The sequence below is a fragment of the Leucopleurus acutus genome, assembly GCF_964270905.1.
Source record: "Leucopleurus acutus genome assembly, chromosome: 13".
Classification (NCBI taxonomy): domain Eukaryota; kingdom Metazoa; phylum Chordata; class Mammalia; order Artiodactyla; family Delphinidae; genus Leucopleurus; species Leucopleurus acutus.
This window is the reverse complement of record NC_139155.1, coordinates 83,233,591-83,253,082: the sequence shown is the minus strand read 5'-3', so window position 1 is coordinate 83,253,082 and position 19,492 is coordinate 83,233,591. Positions and strand designations below refer to the sequence as shown.

Sequence of the window (19,492 nt, the reverse complement as noted above, 5' to 3'; positions counted from 1 at the left end):
ATCTTAGTCCCCTGACCAGGGATTGAACCTGCGTCCCCTGCATTGAAAGATGGATTCTTTACCATTGGACCACCAGGGAAGTCTCAAAGCAGCTTCTGATGTTAGGCGAACAGCCCCTTCCCTTTAGTTTCTCCAGCGCCCCCTCTTCATCTCCCTTTTGCCTTTCAGTCCTCTCGACAGCTTTGTAACCAATTCCTGACACTCAGTCCTTCTCTGCTTCAACTAGCTAGAGTGGTTTCTGTATTTCTGGCTGGCCACTGACGGATACGCTCTGCAGCAAAGATTATATACATATTTACTAGAATGACGTTAAAAAGACTGACATTCTTATTTATATAGATGGAAGAAACAGGATATAAGTAGTTGCTTTTCTTATGGGGGGAGCAAAAAACTTTCCTTCATATAGAGTGCAAAAAACTAATAGTCTTTACAAGTTGTACACGTAACTGGCAAAGAAAATATTTATTAATTTGTGACATGAGTTCTTTATGAGACAGTTATGCTATTATTAAGCATCTTAGTTATTACTTCTCGAGGAACGTCTGACAATAGCTACTGTACACAGATTGCGCAATTTAAAAACTGTAATAAATAGGGTCATTTGATAACAGATTCCAAACTTCCTCTTATTCTTCTTGAAAAAAGTTTTGATGATCTACTATGATCCATTAAGAAACACCTAAATGGGAAGAAACACAGAAGCATTTTTATGAGTGTCACTTAGTTTTTTAAATAGAAAATGGTTTGATAAACTATAGAACTTAAGCCCTTAACTATATTGCTAAAAATCTACGTATGAGATTATTTTGCATTTTAGACAGATATGATTGGAGAAAAACAGATACATTTTAAGGGCCACAAATCTGTCTCTTGAATCAATATTCTCCCTTTTTGAAAAAAGTAATCTTATGTCATTGAGCACAACAGACTGGAAGTGGAGAAGGGAAGTTATTAATGGATGTTAACAAAAGGCAGGCTTATTTTAATGTGATTGATCTGGACCAAGGGAAGAAAAAAACCGCTAATAACTTAATTACGTCCACTAAAACTACCAAAACATGATCAAAATTAAAATTTTTACCTTGTATTTAAGTTCAGAACAGGAATAAAAGTGCATATTTTATACACAAAAGCATTTGGAAGAACATACACCAAATTGTTAACAATGATCTTATCTCTGGTTTCTGAGATTTCAAGTTATCAGTTTTCTTGTTATTATTATTTTTGCTCTTCCAGATTTCTTTTTTTAAAAAAACTATCTATCTATCTAACTATTTATTTATTTGACTGCATTGGGCCTTAGTTGTGGCATGCAGGATCTTTCGTCATGGCGTACAGGCTTCTCTGTAGTTGTGGCACGCGAGCTGCAGAGCGCACAGGCTCCATAGCTGTGGTGTGGCCTTAGTTGCCCCGTGGTATGTGGGATCTTAGTTCCCCAACCAGGGATCCAACTGGCATCCCCTGCATTGGAAGGCGGATTCTCAACCGCTGGACCACCAGGGAAGTTCCGCTCTTCCAGATTTCCTTGTTTTTCTATAGTGAATGTATATGTCTTAGCTAATTAAAGAAGAAGTAATAAAAGCAATGGATACTCCAGCACAACATTAATCAATACCCTTTAAAATTTAGTTTGTCGGGGAGTTCCCTGGCGGTCCAGTGGTTAGGACTCTGCCCTTTCACTGCCGTGGGCCAGGGTTCAATCCCTGGTTGGGGAACTAAGATCCCTCAAGCCGCACGGTGCGGCCAAAAAATTAAATAAATAAAACCGAGAGTGGAACCTAGGCCTCTTGATTCCTGGTCTGGGACTTTCTCATACAAAAAGTGAAATATAAAAATACATGCAGTCACGCATAAAAATCCATTTATCTCCAGAACAGGTTGGCTCAATTTTAAGACCCTAGAAATAAAAATCGTGTCAGGTTAGAACCCAGTAACTCTGGGCCAGATTTACCTTCAGAGTTTCACAGGGAGTGGCTCCTGGTGGCACAGGTTTCCCACAGTGCTTGTAATATTCAGTTATAAAGATGGAAGCTTCATCTAAACTATGGAATCAACAAGAAGAGGGGCATGAGGAAAATGTGGGAGTGATAAATACGTTTGCCCTGTCCACTGTGGTGATGGCTTCACAGGTGTATACAAATATCAAAATTTATCAAGTGGCATACTTGAAGTATGTGCAGTTGATTATATATATCAATTTTACCTCAAAAAATACTTGTTCATAAATGACAACCTGTAATTATGGTTGGATCACAAGTGGTAAACAAGCAGAAAGAAATCCATGGCATGGCACTGAGAAAGTGCCACCTCCAGGGATCAGCACAGTTAGACCAAATGTAGGGATGGACCCAGAAACATTTCAATCCTGACTAAGCTTTCCCTTTCTTCTGTGCCAGCCCATTTCTCCCTTCTTTTTACTTTCCAAATCCCCTCCGAACCCTATGCCAAGAAGCTTACTATTTCTAAACTTGTGGGTGCTGGAAAATTAGATAACCAAGCTTAGCAAAAATTATGTTACATATAGCTACTGATTCTTTGGTCAAGTGTCTAAGGAGTAAAGTTGTCATGTAGGGTTTTAGAGCAGGACTATTTTGGGAGGTCAGGCAGCTTGATTAATTGTCTGATTCCAAGTTCATGTTCCAAGAGATTGGATTACAAGACAACTAACCTCTTAGTATGTGTTAGTAGCAAGGTATGTGTAACGTAGTGATGCTACAGCTTAATTATGTGGAGCCTTTAATTACAATCAAATAGCTTTACGATTATTTGATATTTTCCTCCAAAATAAAGATAAATTTTAAGGAAATTCTACATTAAGTTGTTTTTTAAAAAATTTTATTAACTTACCTTAGCTCATTTGCCAAATAGTTTACTAGTTCAGTGACGTTGTTGGTATTCATCATGTGTGATTTCAACACTGGGAAGTATTTTGTCTTTGCCAAAATCCCAAACTCCTTCTTATCTATGATATTATTCAGGACCAGACTTCTAACCTGTAGAATGACAGGTACCATCACACGCAAAATGTGTTAGATGCCATGTCATCTTATTCAATACCAAAACATTTCTGACAATTAGGAGTTAAATTATCATCGCATCGTGACTAAGCCTCCTCTTTGAGGGTGGGCAGGGGGGACTGCTTTGGTCCATTTCAGTATACAGTGAATAAATAAAAAGTTGTTGTTAAGCACTTTGGGACTTTTTGCAAGGAAAACTGTTCACAATGACAAGTATTGAAGGCTACAGATTTTCCACTGAGTAGAGCACTAAATAAACAAGACAGCCAGGGCCCCTGCCTTTTAAAAATTTAATGAGGCTTTAATGAAAGCCAAATAATTGTATATATTAACAAACAGATCGAGATGGTAGGTTTTCAGCTTAATCTTGGTTTGGGGAAAATTTATTACCTTCTAATATCAAGTTTTTCATAACAAAAGGGAGAGGAAATTGCCTCTTACTTGATGTGAAAACCCTGCCAGCTGGCCAGTATTCATATGTTCCTCTAACTGCTGTAAAATGATCTGAGGGTCACAGGAGCCCAGAAAATTCTAGAGAAAAAAAATCAAAACATAATTAATGGAGAAGTATAATTACTACTAATTTCTGTCAAACCTGGAAGGTTTTCATTTTTAAATTTGAAATATCATAAAGCATATCTACTACAGGAAAAAAACCACCTCTATCAACAACAACAAAATTATTGAAATAAGGAAAAAAAGCATTTTACAAATAACTATTCCAACAGCAAAGAGTTGCTTAATAAGCATTTTGTCATTCTAAGGGCCAAAAGGAATCTATTTAAATACTAAAACTCTGAAAAGCATCAATGGATGAGTTTAAGAAGTCAAAAAGGAACAAAGTCAAAGACAGGCACAGATGGCTCTGAAGAAATGCAACGAATAGAGCAAGTGAGAAATAAAAATTATGCGAGCTCATTTATATAGATCTCTATGTACTGGCTTCTCCACTCGTGGGGAAATAATTGTAAAACGTTTCCAAATGCTTTGTTCTATTTATTCTATAGTATAAAGGGGATGGGAGTTATTTTTACAAGTTCTATCCTCAGAATGCTCCTGGTGCCTTTGTTAGACACCCACACACAACCTGACTCTTCTCTCTTTTATCTCCCACATCTAATCACCAAGTAAAGCTGCATCTTTCCCACCTAGCTCATTTTCGTTGCCACCACCCTACTTTGGGTACTTATCCCCTCAGGCTTCCCCTGCCTAGCCACAAGATTGTTGGATAATTCCTATTCAAATGCAATGATTCCCGAGTTTCACTTCTCGCCCCCTCTCTCCTCTGATCAGGCCCACGTGGATTATTCCTTCAAAAATACTGCCTGATCATTTCACTTTATTGTGGCAGGAAAATTCACTGTTCCCCACTGATAAAGAATAAGGTGCAAACTCCTCTTCGGGCAACCGTCAGACAAACCTTCATCTGTCTCTCAGTCTTGCCTCCCACCAGACCCCCACACAAACCTTCCACCCCACTCATGCTTTACAGGTTTGGTGAAAAGAAAGTGGAACCTTTTGCAGGGGACATGCAGCATGAGACCTTCCACACCCTTGGCAGCCCCGGAGGAACACTTTGCAAAATACCTTTATTTCCTGGTGCCTTTTTTCCGAGTGGGGCATGAGCATTAGACAGGCTAATGCAAAAGCTGGAAGCTCGAACTGGACATACTGCCTGGCCACTCTGATCAGGTCAAGATCATCTGAAACTGGACACCTTCAAGAGAGCACGGTAATTAGTTAATAACCTGTCATATTCACTAGATTACACTGGCCTTCCTAGTTTTCCTTCCTAGTCTTCCTAGTTTTACGGTTTACGGTTACCTGTTTACGGTTTCAGTAATTTTAAACATTAAAATGCTGGTGCATAACGTATGCCTAGTAATGAGTAGTTTGAGCCTTTTATGACATCCTTCGTGGAATAAAAGACTTGATCTACAGGAACACAGACTTCTGACTGCAGCTATAATTGTGGCTGAAAGTCTATACATGGCTAAAGACGAATACTTAGAAGACTCAAAATCCATGAGACAACACTGTATGATTTACGGTAGTCACAAAAGGTGCTCTATACTCACATTAAAACTGGGTACAAAGTTTAGGGAATGCAGGTTGAATATAAGTTCACTAGTTGCACTGCATGTGGAAAGTAGACATTGTAAAAATAATAGAGATATTTTATTTTCAAATCAAGTGGTATGCTTAACTTCCCCCCCAAAAGGAATTACTCACAGGAACGTTTATTAGAAAGGAATTTTATAAGCAACAAATCTGATTTTGGGGGGTAGGAAAACAAATATTTTACTTACTCTAGGACAGCGATGAGACTCTCACAACAATCTGACAGCTGACTGGGGCTTAAAGGACAGGAGGCTGAAAATTAAAAGCAACAATAATGTGTCTATATGCATAACTATAAAAGGCTACTGTCAGTGTGTCGGGGAGAGGGGAGAGAAAGATACCTGAAAGTAGCGGTATCTGAACCACGCGCTGCCAGGCTCTGCTGAAGTAGGGAACCTGCGGAAACAAGTTTATTAAAGAATTCATGTCTGGGATCTTATGAACCTCTCTTTATTTTGCAGTCACAGAACTATATACACTTAGAGCTTATATTCTTGATGTTAAGACCAAAATTATAAGTTGATATCTCCCAGTTCTAGATCATTAAGATTCTAGGAGAATTTTCTTCATAACTGTATATTTCAGGATATTAACATATAATCCTGGCTGATTCATTATTATTAATTTTGCTCTGCAAAATACCTTATTTATTTATATTTGAAAAAATTGAAGTATAGTTGATTTACAATATTATATGCAAGTGATTCAGTATTTTTACAGATTATACTCCACTAAAAGTTATTATAAGATAATGGCTATAATTCCTTGTGCTATATACTATATCCTTGTTGCTTATCTGTTTCATATGTAGTAGTTTGTACCTCTTCATCCCATATCCCTAATTTGCCACTCCCCGCTTCCCTCTGGTAACCACTTGTTTGTTTTTTCTGAGTCTGTTTCTGTTTTACATACACACTCATTTGTATTATTTGTTTAGATTCCGCATATAAGTGATATCTTACAGTATTTGTCTTTCTCTATCTGATTTACTTCATTAAGCATGTTACTGCAAATGGCAAAATTGTATTCTTTTTTTATGGCTGGGTAGTATTCCATTGTATCTATCTATCTACACCATAGCTTCTTTATCCACTCATCTGTTGATGGGCATTTAGATTGCTTCTGTATCTTTGCTACTGTAAACATATAGTGTTGCTATGAACATTGGGGTCCATGTATCTTTCCACGATTCATTATTGTTGCATTTGGGAAAAAAGTGTCAGAACTCAATTCAGAAAACAAAATTTATACTAAGTCTATATATGTGCCAGACATTGTGCTAGGACCATAGGAAAGGCGGAAGGAGAGAAAGAATTTCAAAAAATGAATAAGGCAACACATAAATTTCCATCAACAGGAGGAGTGGTTAAATAACTTATGATACATTTTATTCCACATTTTGGAGAACAATTAAGAGTTAAAAATCATGAAATAGGGCTTCCCTGGTGGCGCAGTGGTTGGGAGTCCGCCTGCCGATGCAGGGGACACGGGTTCATGCCCCGGTCCAGGAAGATCCCACATGCCGTGGAGTGGCTGGGCCCGTGAGCCATGGCCGCTGAGCCTATGCATCCGGAGCCTGTGCTCCGCAACGGGAGAGGCCACAGCAGTGAGAGGCCCGCGTACCAAAAAAAAAAAAAAAAAAAGAAGTACCTCAAAAGATTAAACATGGTTATTGTAAGACCCAATAATTCCACTCCTAGGTACACACTCAAAAGAAACAAAAACATATGTTCACTTATACACAAATGCTCACAGAGTAGCATTATTCATAATAATCGAAAAGTGGAACCAACCCAAATATCCATCAACTGATGAATGGATAAATAAAATGTGGTCTATCCATATGATGAAACATTATTCAGCAATAAAAAGGAAAGATATGGGACTTCCTTGGTGGCTCAGTGGTTGAGAATCTGCCTGCCAATTCAGGGGACATGGGTTGGAGCCCTGGTCTGAGAAGATCCCACATGCCGCAGAGCAGCTAAGCCTGTGCGCCACAATTACTGAGCCCGTGCTCTAGAGCCCGCGAGCCACAACGACTGAGCCAGTGTGCCACAACTACTAAAGCTTGCGTGCCTAGAGCCCGTACTCCGCAGCAAGAGAAGCCACTGCAATGAGAAGCCCACGCACCACAACAAAGAGTAGCCCCCGCTCGTTGCAACTAGAGAAAGCCCGTGTGAAGCAACAAAGACCCAATGAAGCCAAAAATAAATAAATTAATTTTTTTTAAAAAAAGGTATGATACATGCGATTATGTAGCTGAACCTTGAAAACATTATGGTAAGTGAAAGAAGCACAAAGGCCCCATATTGTATGACTCCATTGATATGAAATGCCCAGAAGAGATAAATCCATAGAGACAGTAAGTAGATTAGTGGTTACCAGCGGCTAGAGGGAGGGGGGAAGAAGGAATGAATGATCCGTGATGGATATGGCATATATTTTCAGGGTGAAGAAAATGTTCTAGAATTAGATAGTGGTGTTGGTAACACATTTTGTGAATATACTAAAAGCCACCTAACTGTACACTTTAAAAGGGTAAATTTTATGTGTGAATTATATCAAAAAAAAAAGATCTATACGTGCTGATGTGAAACAATCTCCAAGATACATTGTTATGTGGAAAAAAACACTTTGTCTAGAATGTGATTGCATTTATATGTACCAAAATGAATACATACACACACAACACCCACACCCACACATATATGCGCCCACACCCCTGCTTATATATAATAGGAAAGCTCTAGAAGAAAACATAAGAAATTGTCAACAGTAGTCACTTCGGGGGAGATAATTATGAAGGGAAATGGTAAAGAAAGATTTTCATGTTTTACTCAGCATATGTTCTAATTTATTAAACTAAGAATAAATTATATATATATATATATATATATATATATATATATATATATAAAATGTGTGTGAACAACACATGAAATTTAGAAAAGATGAATAAGACATGGTCTTTGACTTTAAGGGTTCTCAAAGTCCAAGAGGGGCAGTCGAATGTGTGATTTAAATAAATTATACCGTGACCGATGTTATAGTTGAGCCAAAGTGTTTTGAAGGCATAAATGAAGATGTGATTCCTGAGGCCTGAAGAACTGGGAGAAGGGATGTCGTGGATGAGACAATGTCCAAGCTGAGTTTTCTGGGTCCAGGCACCACTTTAATGGAAAAGCATCCTGCAGCTTCACTGAGGAGCTGACTACTTAATCCAGTGTATCCAGCACTAGCCGGTGAGTATAAAGATTAAATTCTGTAAAATTTACTTTAGAAAACTACATACCTGCCATAAAGAATAGACGCTAGAAATGGCTGTTAAAACCTTCCTTAGATAAGGAATCTGAAAAAATAAAACATAAAAGTTCTGAAGACCACCCAAACAGAAAATTCCAATGTGAAAATTAAACTTTCACAAGAATATCAGTAAAATTTATCTTCCATGAGGACCACCAGAGAAGTTCACTTACAAATTCACAAACATCAAAAGAGGCCAGGGAAACTTCCATTTGTTTCCAATGAAATTTATGTCAGTTTTGAGTTTGCACTTTCTCTGGCCTAATGCCAAGTTCTTTAAGTTGGGCATGAAGCCAGTGAGAGTGAATGTTTTCAGCATCCATCTGTTCAATAACAAGTATCAGTGCAAAATGTTTAGGAGATGCTGTGCAAAATCTTTAAAATATACTGCAGTCTAGGGCACTGAGTCTTACTTACCATTCTGAAGCCAAGAAGCTTTTGCAAGAGTCCATTCCAAAGCTGCAGGTCATAGATTTTGTATTCTAAACAAAGCTCAGTCACCAACCTTACGGCCTGAAGCAGACAAAAAAAAAAATTCATACTGTTTCAAGACACCAGTAAATCAAACCACCTTTGGAAAAGGTAGGGCAGCTAAAGACAAAACATGCTTATAGTCTAAGTGTGTCTATTGCCTAATTTCAGTGAAGGCCCTCATCTCTCTAGGGAAAGAAAAAAAAAATTATTCTTTTTCTTTCTTGCCGTTATGGACTCACAGCATCTCAGACTCCCCTTCCTCCCCGCTTTGTTTCATCTGTCCTAGAACAGTTTGCCTGTTGGCCTTATACCCTTCCCGCCCTGAGCTCCAACTGCCTCAGAGACTACATTCCCACCAGTAACTAGAAGGAAGAGAAACAATACTCCCTAAACAGGGAAGTCTGTCTAGATGAGGACAGGCAGGACTTGGGGAGGGATTATAAAAGTGTTCCCTCGGGTAGGTGGGATGGCTTCAGGCCTTAGGCTTTCAGGGAGAGAGGTAAGGGGACTTCCAAGTTGCCTTGTCACCTGCCAGGATAGGAAAGTCAGGAAGCCCTCAGAGCAGTAGACCTGTTCAGGAACCAAGAGTTTCTCTGGTTCTGTCTTTCAGAACTCTGAGTGGTGGCAGGCAGCTGAGTGAACACAAGAGCATCTGAGAAGACGGAGGCCCCACTGCCGGATGACTCTGTGTACATACCATGGATTCGTGGCTGTGGTTTTTCCATAGACCTTTAATCATTCCTTCTTTAGGACTGTTGCAAAATAATTCATATGTGATGGGGATATTCAGAGCCTCAAATGATGCCAGAAAAGTTATACATTTCAAATAAGATCTGGAAAACAGAGGCATGTATGGGAATCATCCTCACTGACCATATTTACATTTAAAATAATTTCCCTTGGAAATATCGGACAGTTTGTTGTTAAATGTCTATTTTAAGCTTCTAAATATAGTCATGGAATATTAGAAAGAAATCAATATGAGGGGCTTCCCTGGTGGCGCAGTGGTTAAGAATCTGCCTGCCAATCCAGGGCACACAGGTTTGAGCCCTGATCCGGGAAGATTCCACATGCCGCAGAGCAACAAAGTCTATGTGCCACAACTACTGAGCCTGTGAGCCATAACTACTGAAGTCCATGCACCTAGAGCCCATACTCCACAATAAGAGAAGCCACTGCAATGAGAAGCCTGCACACTGCAACGAAGAGTAGCCTTTGCTCGCTGCAACTAGAGAAAGCCCGTGCACAGCAACAAAGACCCAATGCAGCCAAAAATAAATAAATAAAATAAATTTATATATATATAAAAAGAAATCAATCGGAGCAAGATGAAGAAAACACTCAGTTTCTAAATGTCTCAAAGACTCGAGGGAAACAAGATGTTCTTAAAGGCCTGTTTCCCCTTTGCCAGAACGTCAAGGACACCCGAGGCAACAGAACCACGTTGACACAGCCCCTCTAACGCGCTCTTCTGAACTATGGGGCTTAAAAGTTATGCTTCCAAAGAATCTGTTTTCTATTAATACGATTTTTAAACTTCCACTTACTTCACTTCTTCAATGGGTTTTTTGAAGAGAGATTCTACAGTTTCCTTGTCAGCCAAATAGAGGAGACACTGCAGGGCTCGCGTTCTGTGGGCGAAAGTGAGCTGGTGCACACCTAACGTCTGTAAGACCAAAAGAGGTTTGTAGAGCTGTGCCGCGTGTTGTAGTTGGATAACTGAGTTTCCATCTAGGTAACATGAGCCACATCAGTTTTTAAAACATTAAAGTCTATGTCTGCCCTTAGGGAGTCAGTGGTTCTTAAAGTGTGTTCCATGGACCCCTGCATGGGGGCTGGAGGGTTTCTTACACTCTTTGAGAAGGAAAATAGTTAGAACCATTTTTGTAATAATACTATAATGGTATACCTGCCTTTTACACTGTGTTAATATTTGCACTGATGGTGCAAAAGCACTGGTGGGTGAACGGTAGGAACACCCAACTGCTGTGGCAGCCACCACATTCTTCACATTTGCAGTATTGCAAACAAGAGACGTCCACTTAAGAAGGTTCTTGAAGCAATAAGAATTAATTTTATTAAACCTCAACTCCTGAATATAGTACTATGAGTTCACACTTGAATACGTGTTACTATTAATTAATCAAAACATATTCATTAATGTTCTACATGACTGAACAGGAGGTACTCGTAAAGCACACCGCGAGGCAATGGGTTTTTTCAGGGAAAAGCCCTTGTATGACTGAGCTGTGAGCTGAACCAGGCACTTTTCATGGAACACCATTTTTACTTGAAAGAATGACTATCAGATAAACTAATATGCAAGAAGGGATTTTTTCCCCCCTTGCGGTCAAAGACATACAATCAGCATCTCAGCCTTTTCCCCATTCTTCCTTCTATCTACACCTTTACTCTCCCTCTGCTCCAACTGCCTCAGAGAACATTTCTATATGTAAAAGCCTGAAGGCCAGAGATCGAGTTGCCTTTAGGGATAAGGGGAAGTTATCCCTAGAGTTTAGTGGGGAGGGGGTGTGACAGCTCAGGCAGGGCCTGGAGACCAGGGTGGAGACTTCTCTCAGGCTGGCTCATTGGGGCCTCTGGTATTAGGGATGCAGCTGGACCAGGGCCTTAAAACAGTGAATGTGGATAACCCATGGGAATTGTCAACAGCTGCACCACTCAGTTTGCCAAGCAGGATGTTTCAGAAGCCAGCACTAAACGGAGCTTGGCAGATACTACAATCCTCATCTGTAGAGTAAGACGTACTTTGAGTAAGTACAGAAGTGAGCATTATCTTAATCATTTGTAAATGGTAAATATGCAGGAAAAAATGTTAAGCTTAGATGTAAAGATGAGCTTTGACTAAGTTCATAGAGCTTACAGTTGTAGCTGATGTTGCAAAAATGAACAGCATTCTTGAACTATAATCAACCGGACGAGACAGAAGGAGATACAGGACTCTGAAAAAAAATTGTTAATTACATTTAGACTTTAACTTAGTGAGAGTTTAGCAAAACAAGAGATCTGTTTTACTCTCCATAGAAAAAGTCATTAGACATCCCAAACACAGCCCTGAAGGGCTATCTCCTTTAAAGGGTGCTTAATTTTTTCTTGAGTTCCTTCACAGCTAAAGAAGATAATAAAGACAATAAATGTCAAGCGTCAGTCCTCTCATCTATGAAATGGCTAGTCAACCTCCCAAAACGTATATTCTTTCTAGTTAAGGAATTAATACAAATCATACTAACCATAGCTGCAAAGTACATTGAACACTACACATGGAAACTTCAGGTTTAGTTCACAGGACCTTGTTAGTGGCACGTTTTAACCTCTGGACTCAGGGCTGACTGGCCCCCTCCAGAGAAGGGCAAGACAATCAGGTGTACTGGAAGGGGAGGGGGTGGAGATTCCAGGGGGAAAAGGCAAGAAGTTATGAAATTGGCATGAAGTAGCCTTTGGGATCTCCTTCTTGGGGTTCTCTCTCTCTCTCGCTCTCTCTCTCTCTCTGAACTGTTTCCCTCTAAGCCTGTCCAGGTGGCTGGTTTGGTCAGATGCTCCAGGAGCTACCTCTTGCTTAGACAAAGGTGTCCCTGCCCTTAAAGGACTAAGCAAGGACGAAGGGGTGACCAGAGGAAAGAAGGGCATGGAGGGGATACTAGGCCAGTTCTCCCCAAACCAGGAAAAATTCTTTTCCAGTGTTTATCTTTCCACATCCTCTCTCACCATCAGATCTCCAGGGCCAGTGTAGGGTGTAGGGCTTCATGACTGAGCTGAGCTACTTGGGTCCAGACCAGAATGGCAAAAAGCTGGGATGCATGCTACCACTCCCTTTCCCATGCCTATGCCAAGCATCATTAATAGATTACCACATTTTCTAATTTGAGCACAGATATAGTCTTCTCAAGAGAGCAAGCCATGACTAGTCAGACTTAGCACAGTACGTAACACCGATGTGCCTTTCTAGGTCTCAGTCTTAGGTTAGAAGGGAAAAAGAAATCCTGGTGGCCTATATCTGAACCAGCCTAGCTCCCCAGGGAGAGAGAATACACAGGGGTCTGGGGCAGAGTCCTAGCTACAGAAGAGTTTTCCTTTGCTCAATGTACATTCTCTGCTAAAGGTGTTCTAGTAGGAACTCTACGGAGGGTTCAGAAACTCCGGATCTTGGTTGTTTTTTATTTATTCCACTGGAGATACTTAACACACTCACAGCCATATATCAATGAACTGATTCTTCTCAGAGGTTCTGATCCAAGTTATACCAAGAAAGTCCAATGTCTAACACATTCATTGGTAAGATTCCTACTAGGCAACAGGATGTTGACAAACATAAGTACAGGAAGAATACCTTCGTAGTGCTTCATCTTCCTGAAGTTCAAATAATTCTGATGGTGTCTTTGAAAAAGTGAAAGAAAAAAAGTTAAAAATTGAAGAAGGTTGGTTGACTGTATAAGCTTATGAAAGTCTATTAGATGAAAAAACCCAATATACAAAATTATATTTAGAGGAGGAGGTGTAGCTCAGTGGTAGAGTGCACGCTGAGCATACATGAGGTCCTGGGTTCAACTCCCAGCACCTCCATGTTTGATGACAGCAAAAAAAAAAAAAAAAAAAAGATTTATAAAAAAATTTTTATTTACAGACAGGGAATTACAGTGTAATTCATTACTTTATGAGAAGATTCTTGCTTTAAAAAATGGGATTACTCACATTCATTCAGTCAACAAATATGTACTGAGCACTTACCATGCACCAGGCATTTGCCTGAGTGAATAAAACAAATATTCCTGTCCTCCTGGAGCTTACATTCATTGGGTAATTTTTAAAAAGAAAGGACTCCATGAATTTTATGAGTTATCCCTTAATTCAGTATATATTTATGGGGACTTACAAAGAAATGTATTAGGTGCTATATGTATAAACACAGTTCCTGGTCTCAAGGGGCTTTCAGTTTAGTGCTCCAGGTTTATGCATAAGTTAAAACATGTGGGTTTGAGTCAAACACAGATTCTACGTGGCCTAGATATGCTTCTAAGTCCTCTGTTTCCACTGATACACAGTCCTTGCTCTTGGTAAATACTCAAAAAATACTTGTTAAAGTGAACGCCAAGTAATATAAAAACCACTAGTTGAAAATCTAATGTCATGTTGTTATACTATTTGTTTAAAAATGGATTTTTTCCTCCAAGGATATCTGCCTAGGTGGATAGAGGAATTACAGAATCTCCCTCATTAAATTCTGCCTGAAAACTCAGAAGAAACAATTCCGAAGATTCTGCATTTGGATTGCCGAATCCCATCATGAATTCAGATGTTAATATTATTTCTAAAAAACTGATGCTATGTGTTCTCATATCTGAAGAGAACACATCCCCTATAGAGTACGCTGCTAAGACTCCATAACCTGAATCTAATCATGAGAAACATCAGTAAACCCAGAACGAGACATTTTATAAACCAAATGGCCTGCACCCTTCAAAAATGTCCAGGTCCCGTCCCAGATAAAAAGATTCAGGTAAGAATCATCAGTAGAGTCTAAATCAAGGCACATGTGTGGTGCAGGGGGGAATCTGAAGCACAGAATATTTCACTGTCTCAAAACATCTCCCCTAATAATTATAAAAGGAAACGTAGTAATTATGTGGTACAGAAATGGACAACAGCATAACCAAATTAGCTAAATTAACATCCCTATTAGGGCAAAGAGACATCGTGTGCTCCCAGATGTCAGACCCTGGGCAAGACACACAATCACTCAGGTTATACTCTATCCAAAATGCGTAACTCCAATCTTATCATGAGGACACAGACAAGCCCAAGTTGAGGGGCAAAATAACGGGCCTAAACTGTTCAAAAATGTCAGTGTCATGAAAGACAGAAAAGTTATGGAGCTGTTCTAGAGTAAAAGAGATTAGAGACATGACAAATAAATGCAACACATAATCCTGGATTAGATTCTGGTCCCAGAGGAGAAAACTGCTGTAAGGAACATTATTGGCACAACTGGTTAAACTGTAACATGGACCATAAATTCAGGTGTACATAATATATATATGTATTTTACCAATATTGTATCAAAATTGTATCAATACTAAATTATCTGATTTTGATAATTATACTGTGGTTAAGAGAAAATCCTTGTTCTTCGAACTACAAACTTAATTCTTAGGGGGTAAAGGGGCATGACACATGTAATTTACTCTCAAATGGTTCAGAAAAATGTTATGTGTAAATATATTATAGGGAGAGTGATGAAGCAGATGTGGCAAAATGTTAAAAACTGATAGATCTGGGCGAAGGGTATACAGGGAATTCTTTTATACTATTCTTGCAACTTTTCTGTACCTTTAAAATTATTTCAAAATAAAATAATCACATGAATCTGAGTCTAAGAATAGGCCACTTCTTTTACACAAGAATTCATCTGAAATTCATCTGAAATTAATTTAATTCATCAATTAAAAGGTAGAATGTATCAACTATACTTCAATAAAAAAAACATTGGCAAGTTAAAAAAAAAAAAGGTAGAATAGCAGCAAAACAACATTTAAAGGAAAAGAAAATGTAAACAACCCCACTGAAACTCATCGGACAACAGAAAGCATTAAAATGCTCGAATGCTCCTTCTAACATTCCGTGCTCCTAATTAGAAGTCGAATCATTGCAAGACAAATAATTAGCCTTTGAGAAGAAGCCATCAGCTCATACTCAACAACAGACATGCTCAGAACAAGCACTTACTTCACCAGGTTTCGCAGACGGGCACAGCCATTTTTCCAACAACATGTCCCAGACTTTCTCCAAATTAATTTCATTGACTTCAGCTATTTCTTTGGCAGCCGCGTGAATATCTAAGATATTAAAGGCAAAGAATTAAAGAAAGAAAACCTCAGGTTTTCAATGCAAGATACCTGGGAATCAAGAGGATAGGTCTCCTTGGACAAAAAGATAAAAAGGGTTTGCCCTCACCAGGATAATCTTTGCCAGATGAATTCTGAATTCTTTGATTTATGCTGGGATGTTCGTACAGACTGACAATGAGATGTGCTGGTTTCCCGATCATTCTTAAATACTCTGCAGTGTTCAGCTTGTGGGCTATGAGCACAGCTTCCGTGCCTGATCGCCGGTACTGAATATGAAGCTTCTTCAACAGAGCTTCAGCTTTTTCACGTGTTTCATCCTTTTAAAAAAATTCCAAGCAAAAAGAAACTCTTGTTTTCTAAATCGCAAGTGAGCCTAAGAATCCAGCTTTATCAGTCAAGGTCCCTCTCTGCCTTAGTTACACCTTTAAGTGTCTACACCAAGCCTCATCTTCTTTTTCCAGTTTAGGCATCCAACCCTTGAAAACACCTATCACCGGGGCAGGATGAGAAGGGATGCTAGGGGAGCACAATTTAAATTAAAAAGAGGGCTTCCCTGGTGGCGCAGTGGTTCAGAGTTCGCGCCCCGGTCCGGGAAGATCCCACATGCCACGGAGCGGCTGGGCCCGTGAGCCATGGCCGCTGAACCTGCGCGTCCGGAGCCTGTGCTCCACAACGGGAGAGGCCACAATAGTGAGAGGCCCGCGTACTGCAAAAAAAAAAAAAAAAAAAAAAAAGAAAGCAGAGCCTGTACCCCAATGTTCATAGCTGCACTACTTACAGTAGCCAAGATATGGAAGCAACTTAAGTGTCCATCGACAGATGAATGGAAAAAGAAGATACGGTATATACATATATATAAAGGAATATTACTCAGTCATGAGAAAGAACGAACTTTTGCCATTTGCAACAACATGGATAGACCTGTAGGGTATGTATTATGCTTAGTGAAATAAGTCAGACAGAGAAAGACAAACACTGTATATTACCACTTACATGTGGAATCTAAAAAATAAAACGAACAGATGCATATAACAAAACAGACTCACAAAAAAAAAAAACAGACTCACAGATAGAGAAGAAACTAGTGGTTATCAGTGGGGAGAGGGAAGGAGAGAGGGGCAATATAGGGGTAGGGGAATAAGTACAAACTACTATGTATAAAATAAACAAGCTGCAAGGATACATTTTACAGCACACGGAGTATAGCCAATATTTTATAATAACTATAAATGAAGTATAATCTATAAAAATTTTGAATCACTATGTTGTACACCTGAAACTAATATAATATTGTAAATCAGCTACCCTTTCATTTAAAAGAAAAGAGGAGCCTTCAATCTTACAGTTCAGACACACCTGAGATGGGATATTCTGAAGCCACCTCTCAGCTAAATACAGGCAGAATTTCAAACTGGACATCTTGAAGGAACCTAGAGAGATAAAAGATTTATAAGCAAATCGTAGTCCTTTCAAGACAATGTATTTCAGTCAAATTAGCCATTTTTTTAAAACAATGACAGGAAGCATACTCATAGTAAAAAACAATTTAAACAGGCCAGAGGATACAAAGTAGGAAGTGCAAGTCCACAGAGGCCTTCAGTTTCTATTCCTATCCCCTAGATCCTTACATTCCTCCAGAAGTTTTCTGTGTATGTTTGTGTATGCACGCACATGTGCTCAAGCACGTTAAGATGGGATAAGATCATACATGTAGTACAGTTTGCTGTTCTCACTTAATATATATCTTGGATATATTTCCAGATCAACTACATAGAATTCCATTCTATGAATACACTATTTTTTTAACCAGTTCCTGACAAATGAGCATTTAAAAAAATCAGTTATTTTCTTTTTTTTCTTTTTTTTTTTGCGATATGCGGGCCTCTCACTGTTGTGGCCTCTCCCGTTGTGGAGCAATAGGCTCCGGACGTGCAGGCTCAGCGGCCATGGCTCTTGGGCGCAGCCGCTCTGCGGCATGTGGGATCTTCCCGGACCGGGGCACGAACCCGTGTCCCCTGCATCGGCAGGCGGACTCTCAACCACTGTGCCACCAGGGAAGCCCAGTTATTTTCAACTTTTGTTACAACCAAAAACAAGGCAATAAGTGCCTGTGTTTGTGTATTTTTTGATCATGCAACAATGTCTAAGGATTCATTACTGAAAGTATGTATGATTGGATATGAGGAAGTATTAATCTATATTCAAGCTGAGCAATGCGCCTATGTCTCTGCGCCCTGGGCAAGCAGCATGGTGTCTTGCTTGGTTCCTCTTTAATGTACAGTAGTGCCGCAAGTGAGGAGAGGGGGCACATACATTTCTAAGCTATCATACTGTTTCTCCTTAAAGATGAGAAAGGAGTACATTTTTTTACAAGTTCCAAAAACAACACAGCCGACCATTTTAAGCCCAATTAAAGGAAGAATCCATACCTTCTGGGACATCCTGGGCTAGACTGATGGCAATGGCTACAGCCCACTCCGGGTTAACGATAGATAACAAGTAGGATTCGATGGTTTGAGTGATCTTAGTTATCTCCTTGTTAATCAGTGTCGAGGATTTAGCTTGTGTTAACTGTAGGAGCTTAGGCTTCAGTTTTTTTTCAAAAACGTGTTTGGCTGTAGACACGTACAGAGTGTCCAAAGAGAACTTCAAAGACAGGAAAAATTAAGGCTGACTTACGTGCTCACCTTTAAATGCTGAAAACAGCATAAAATCTTTCTACACAGGGTCTGAATGAATTACAGAATAAAGATACGACTTTTATGAGTTTTAACCCATTACCTTCATTAACTTAGAAATTAAGAGCAATGTTGGGAAGGATTCTTCACTGAGTTCCGTAGCTAGAAAGGAAACAAAGATAGTATGATTTACCTAAGAAAAGGGTTTTGGCTATTCAGTACAATTCATAAGAAGTTAATGAACATACAGAGAATTTTCCAGAAGCTCTGTGCTGTGCCGAAGAATATTAGGTGAAAAGGAAGTCTAGTTTGGGCAGCTGATGGCAAAGTTATTACGTGCTCCAACATATACTGATATTCTAGGTCCACTGGAGGAGAAATTCTTCTGTATGACTTCAAATGTTTCAGAAGACTCAATGCCTACATTAAATTAAAAAAGTATTTTCCTGTGAGGTTAAACCCATCATTAAGTGTTTTAAAATCATCTAATTCTATACTATCATAGGGTTCCATTCCTGGGACAGTCTCATATTCATAAAGATGATCAAAACCTTTCGTAGTTTTACTTTCAAAACTATTATGCTATTCTTCTAAACCATAACTTTTGTGATCATTAAAGAAATTATACTAGGAGAAACCGGCGGAACCCTGTTGTTGGTGGGATGTTTTATAAACCAGAGTTTGGAAGTTCTCTACTCTCTTCAAATAGTTTTAGATATACCTCAAAAATACTTGATTTCACTTTAAATACATAGGCAGTAGATCTAAAATTAATCCTCTATATTCTCTCTTAAGTTTACATCTTATATTCTGGGGGCTTGTACAACTTCTTTTTTTTTTTTGGCCGTGCCACACGACTTGCATGTGGGCAATCTTAATTCCCTGATCAGGGATTGAACCCAGGCCCTCGGCAATGAAAGAGACACATCCTAACCACTGGACCGCCAGGGAAGTCCCTGGGGCTTATATAACTTTTTGAATCAACCCATTTTCTTTTAATTTTTAAAATCCAATTTAAAAATATATGTAAGCTCCTATG

General features: G+C 39.2%; 1 protein-coding gene across 1 annotated transcript in view; it reads right to left on the bottom strand.

The window, feature by feature from the left end:
- Positions 1-226: 226 nt before the first annotated feature.
- KNTC1 (kinetochore associated 1) overlaps positions 227-19,492 on the bottom strand; it is a gene marked incomplete at both ends in the record, with an annotated part of 66,523 nt that continues 47,257 nt past the window's right edge. Inside the window, 19 exons of the mRNA XM_082853466.1 lie at positions 227-271; positions 1,952-2,042; positions 2,848-2,993; positions 3,459-3,548; positions 4,605-4,734; positions 5,327-5,390; positions 5,480-5,534; positions 8,431-8,487; positions 8,859-8,954; positions 9,613-9,748; positions 10,463-10,581; positions 11,797-11,875; positions 13,261-13,307; positions 15,654-15,763; positions 15,882-16,092; positions 17,132-17,205; positions 18,205-18,421; positions 18,557-18,615; positions 18,702-18,873. Coding sequence (XP_082709592.1) covers positions 227-271; positions 1,952-2,042; positions 2,848-2,993; positions 3,459-3,548; positions 4,605-4,734; positions 5,327-5,390; positions 5,480-5,534; positions 8,431-8,487; positions 8,859-8,954; positions 9,613-9,748; positions 10,463-10,581; positions 11,797-11,875; positions 13,261-13,307; positions 15,654-15,763; positions 15,882-16,092; positions 17,132-17,205; positions 18,205-18,421; positions 18,557-18,615; positions 18,702-18,873 — 1,998 coding nt within the window. The remainder of the gene's footprint in view (positions 272-1,951; positions 2,043-2,847; positions 2,994-3,458; positions 3,549-4,604; positions 4,735-5,326; positions 5,391-5,479; positions 5,535-8,430; positions 8,488-8,858; positions 8,955-9,612; positions 9,749-10,462; positions 10,582-11,796; positions 11,876-13,260; positions 13,308-15,653; positions 15,764-15,881; positions 16,093-17,131; positions 17,206-18,204; positions 18,422-18,556; positions 18,616-18,701; positions 18,874-19,492) is intronic.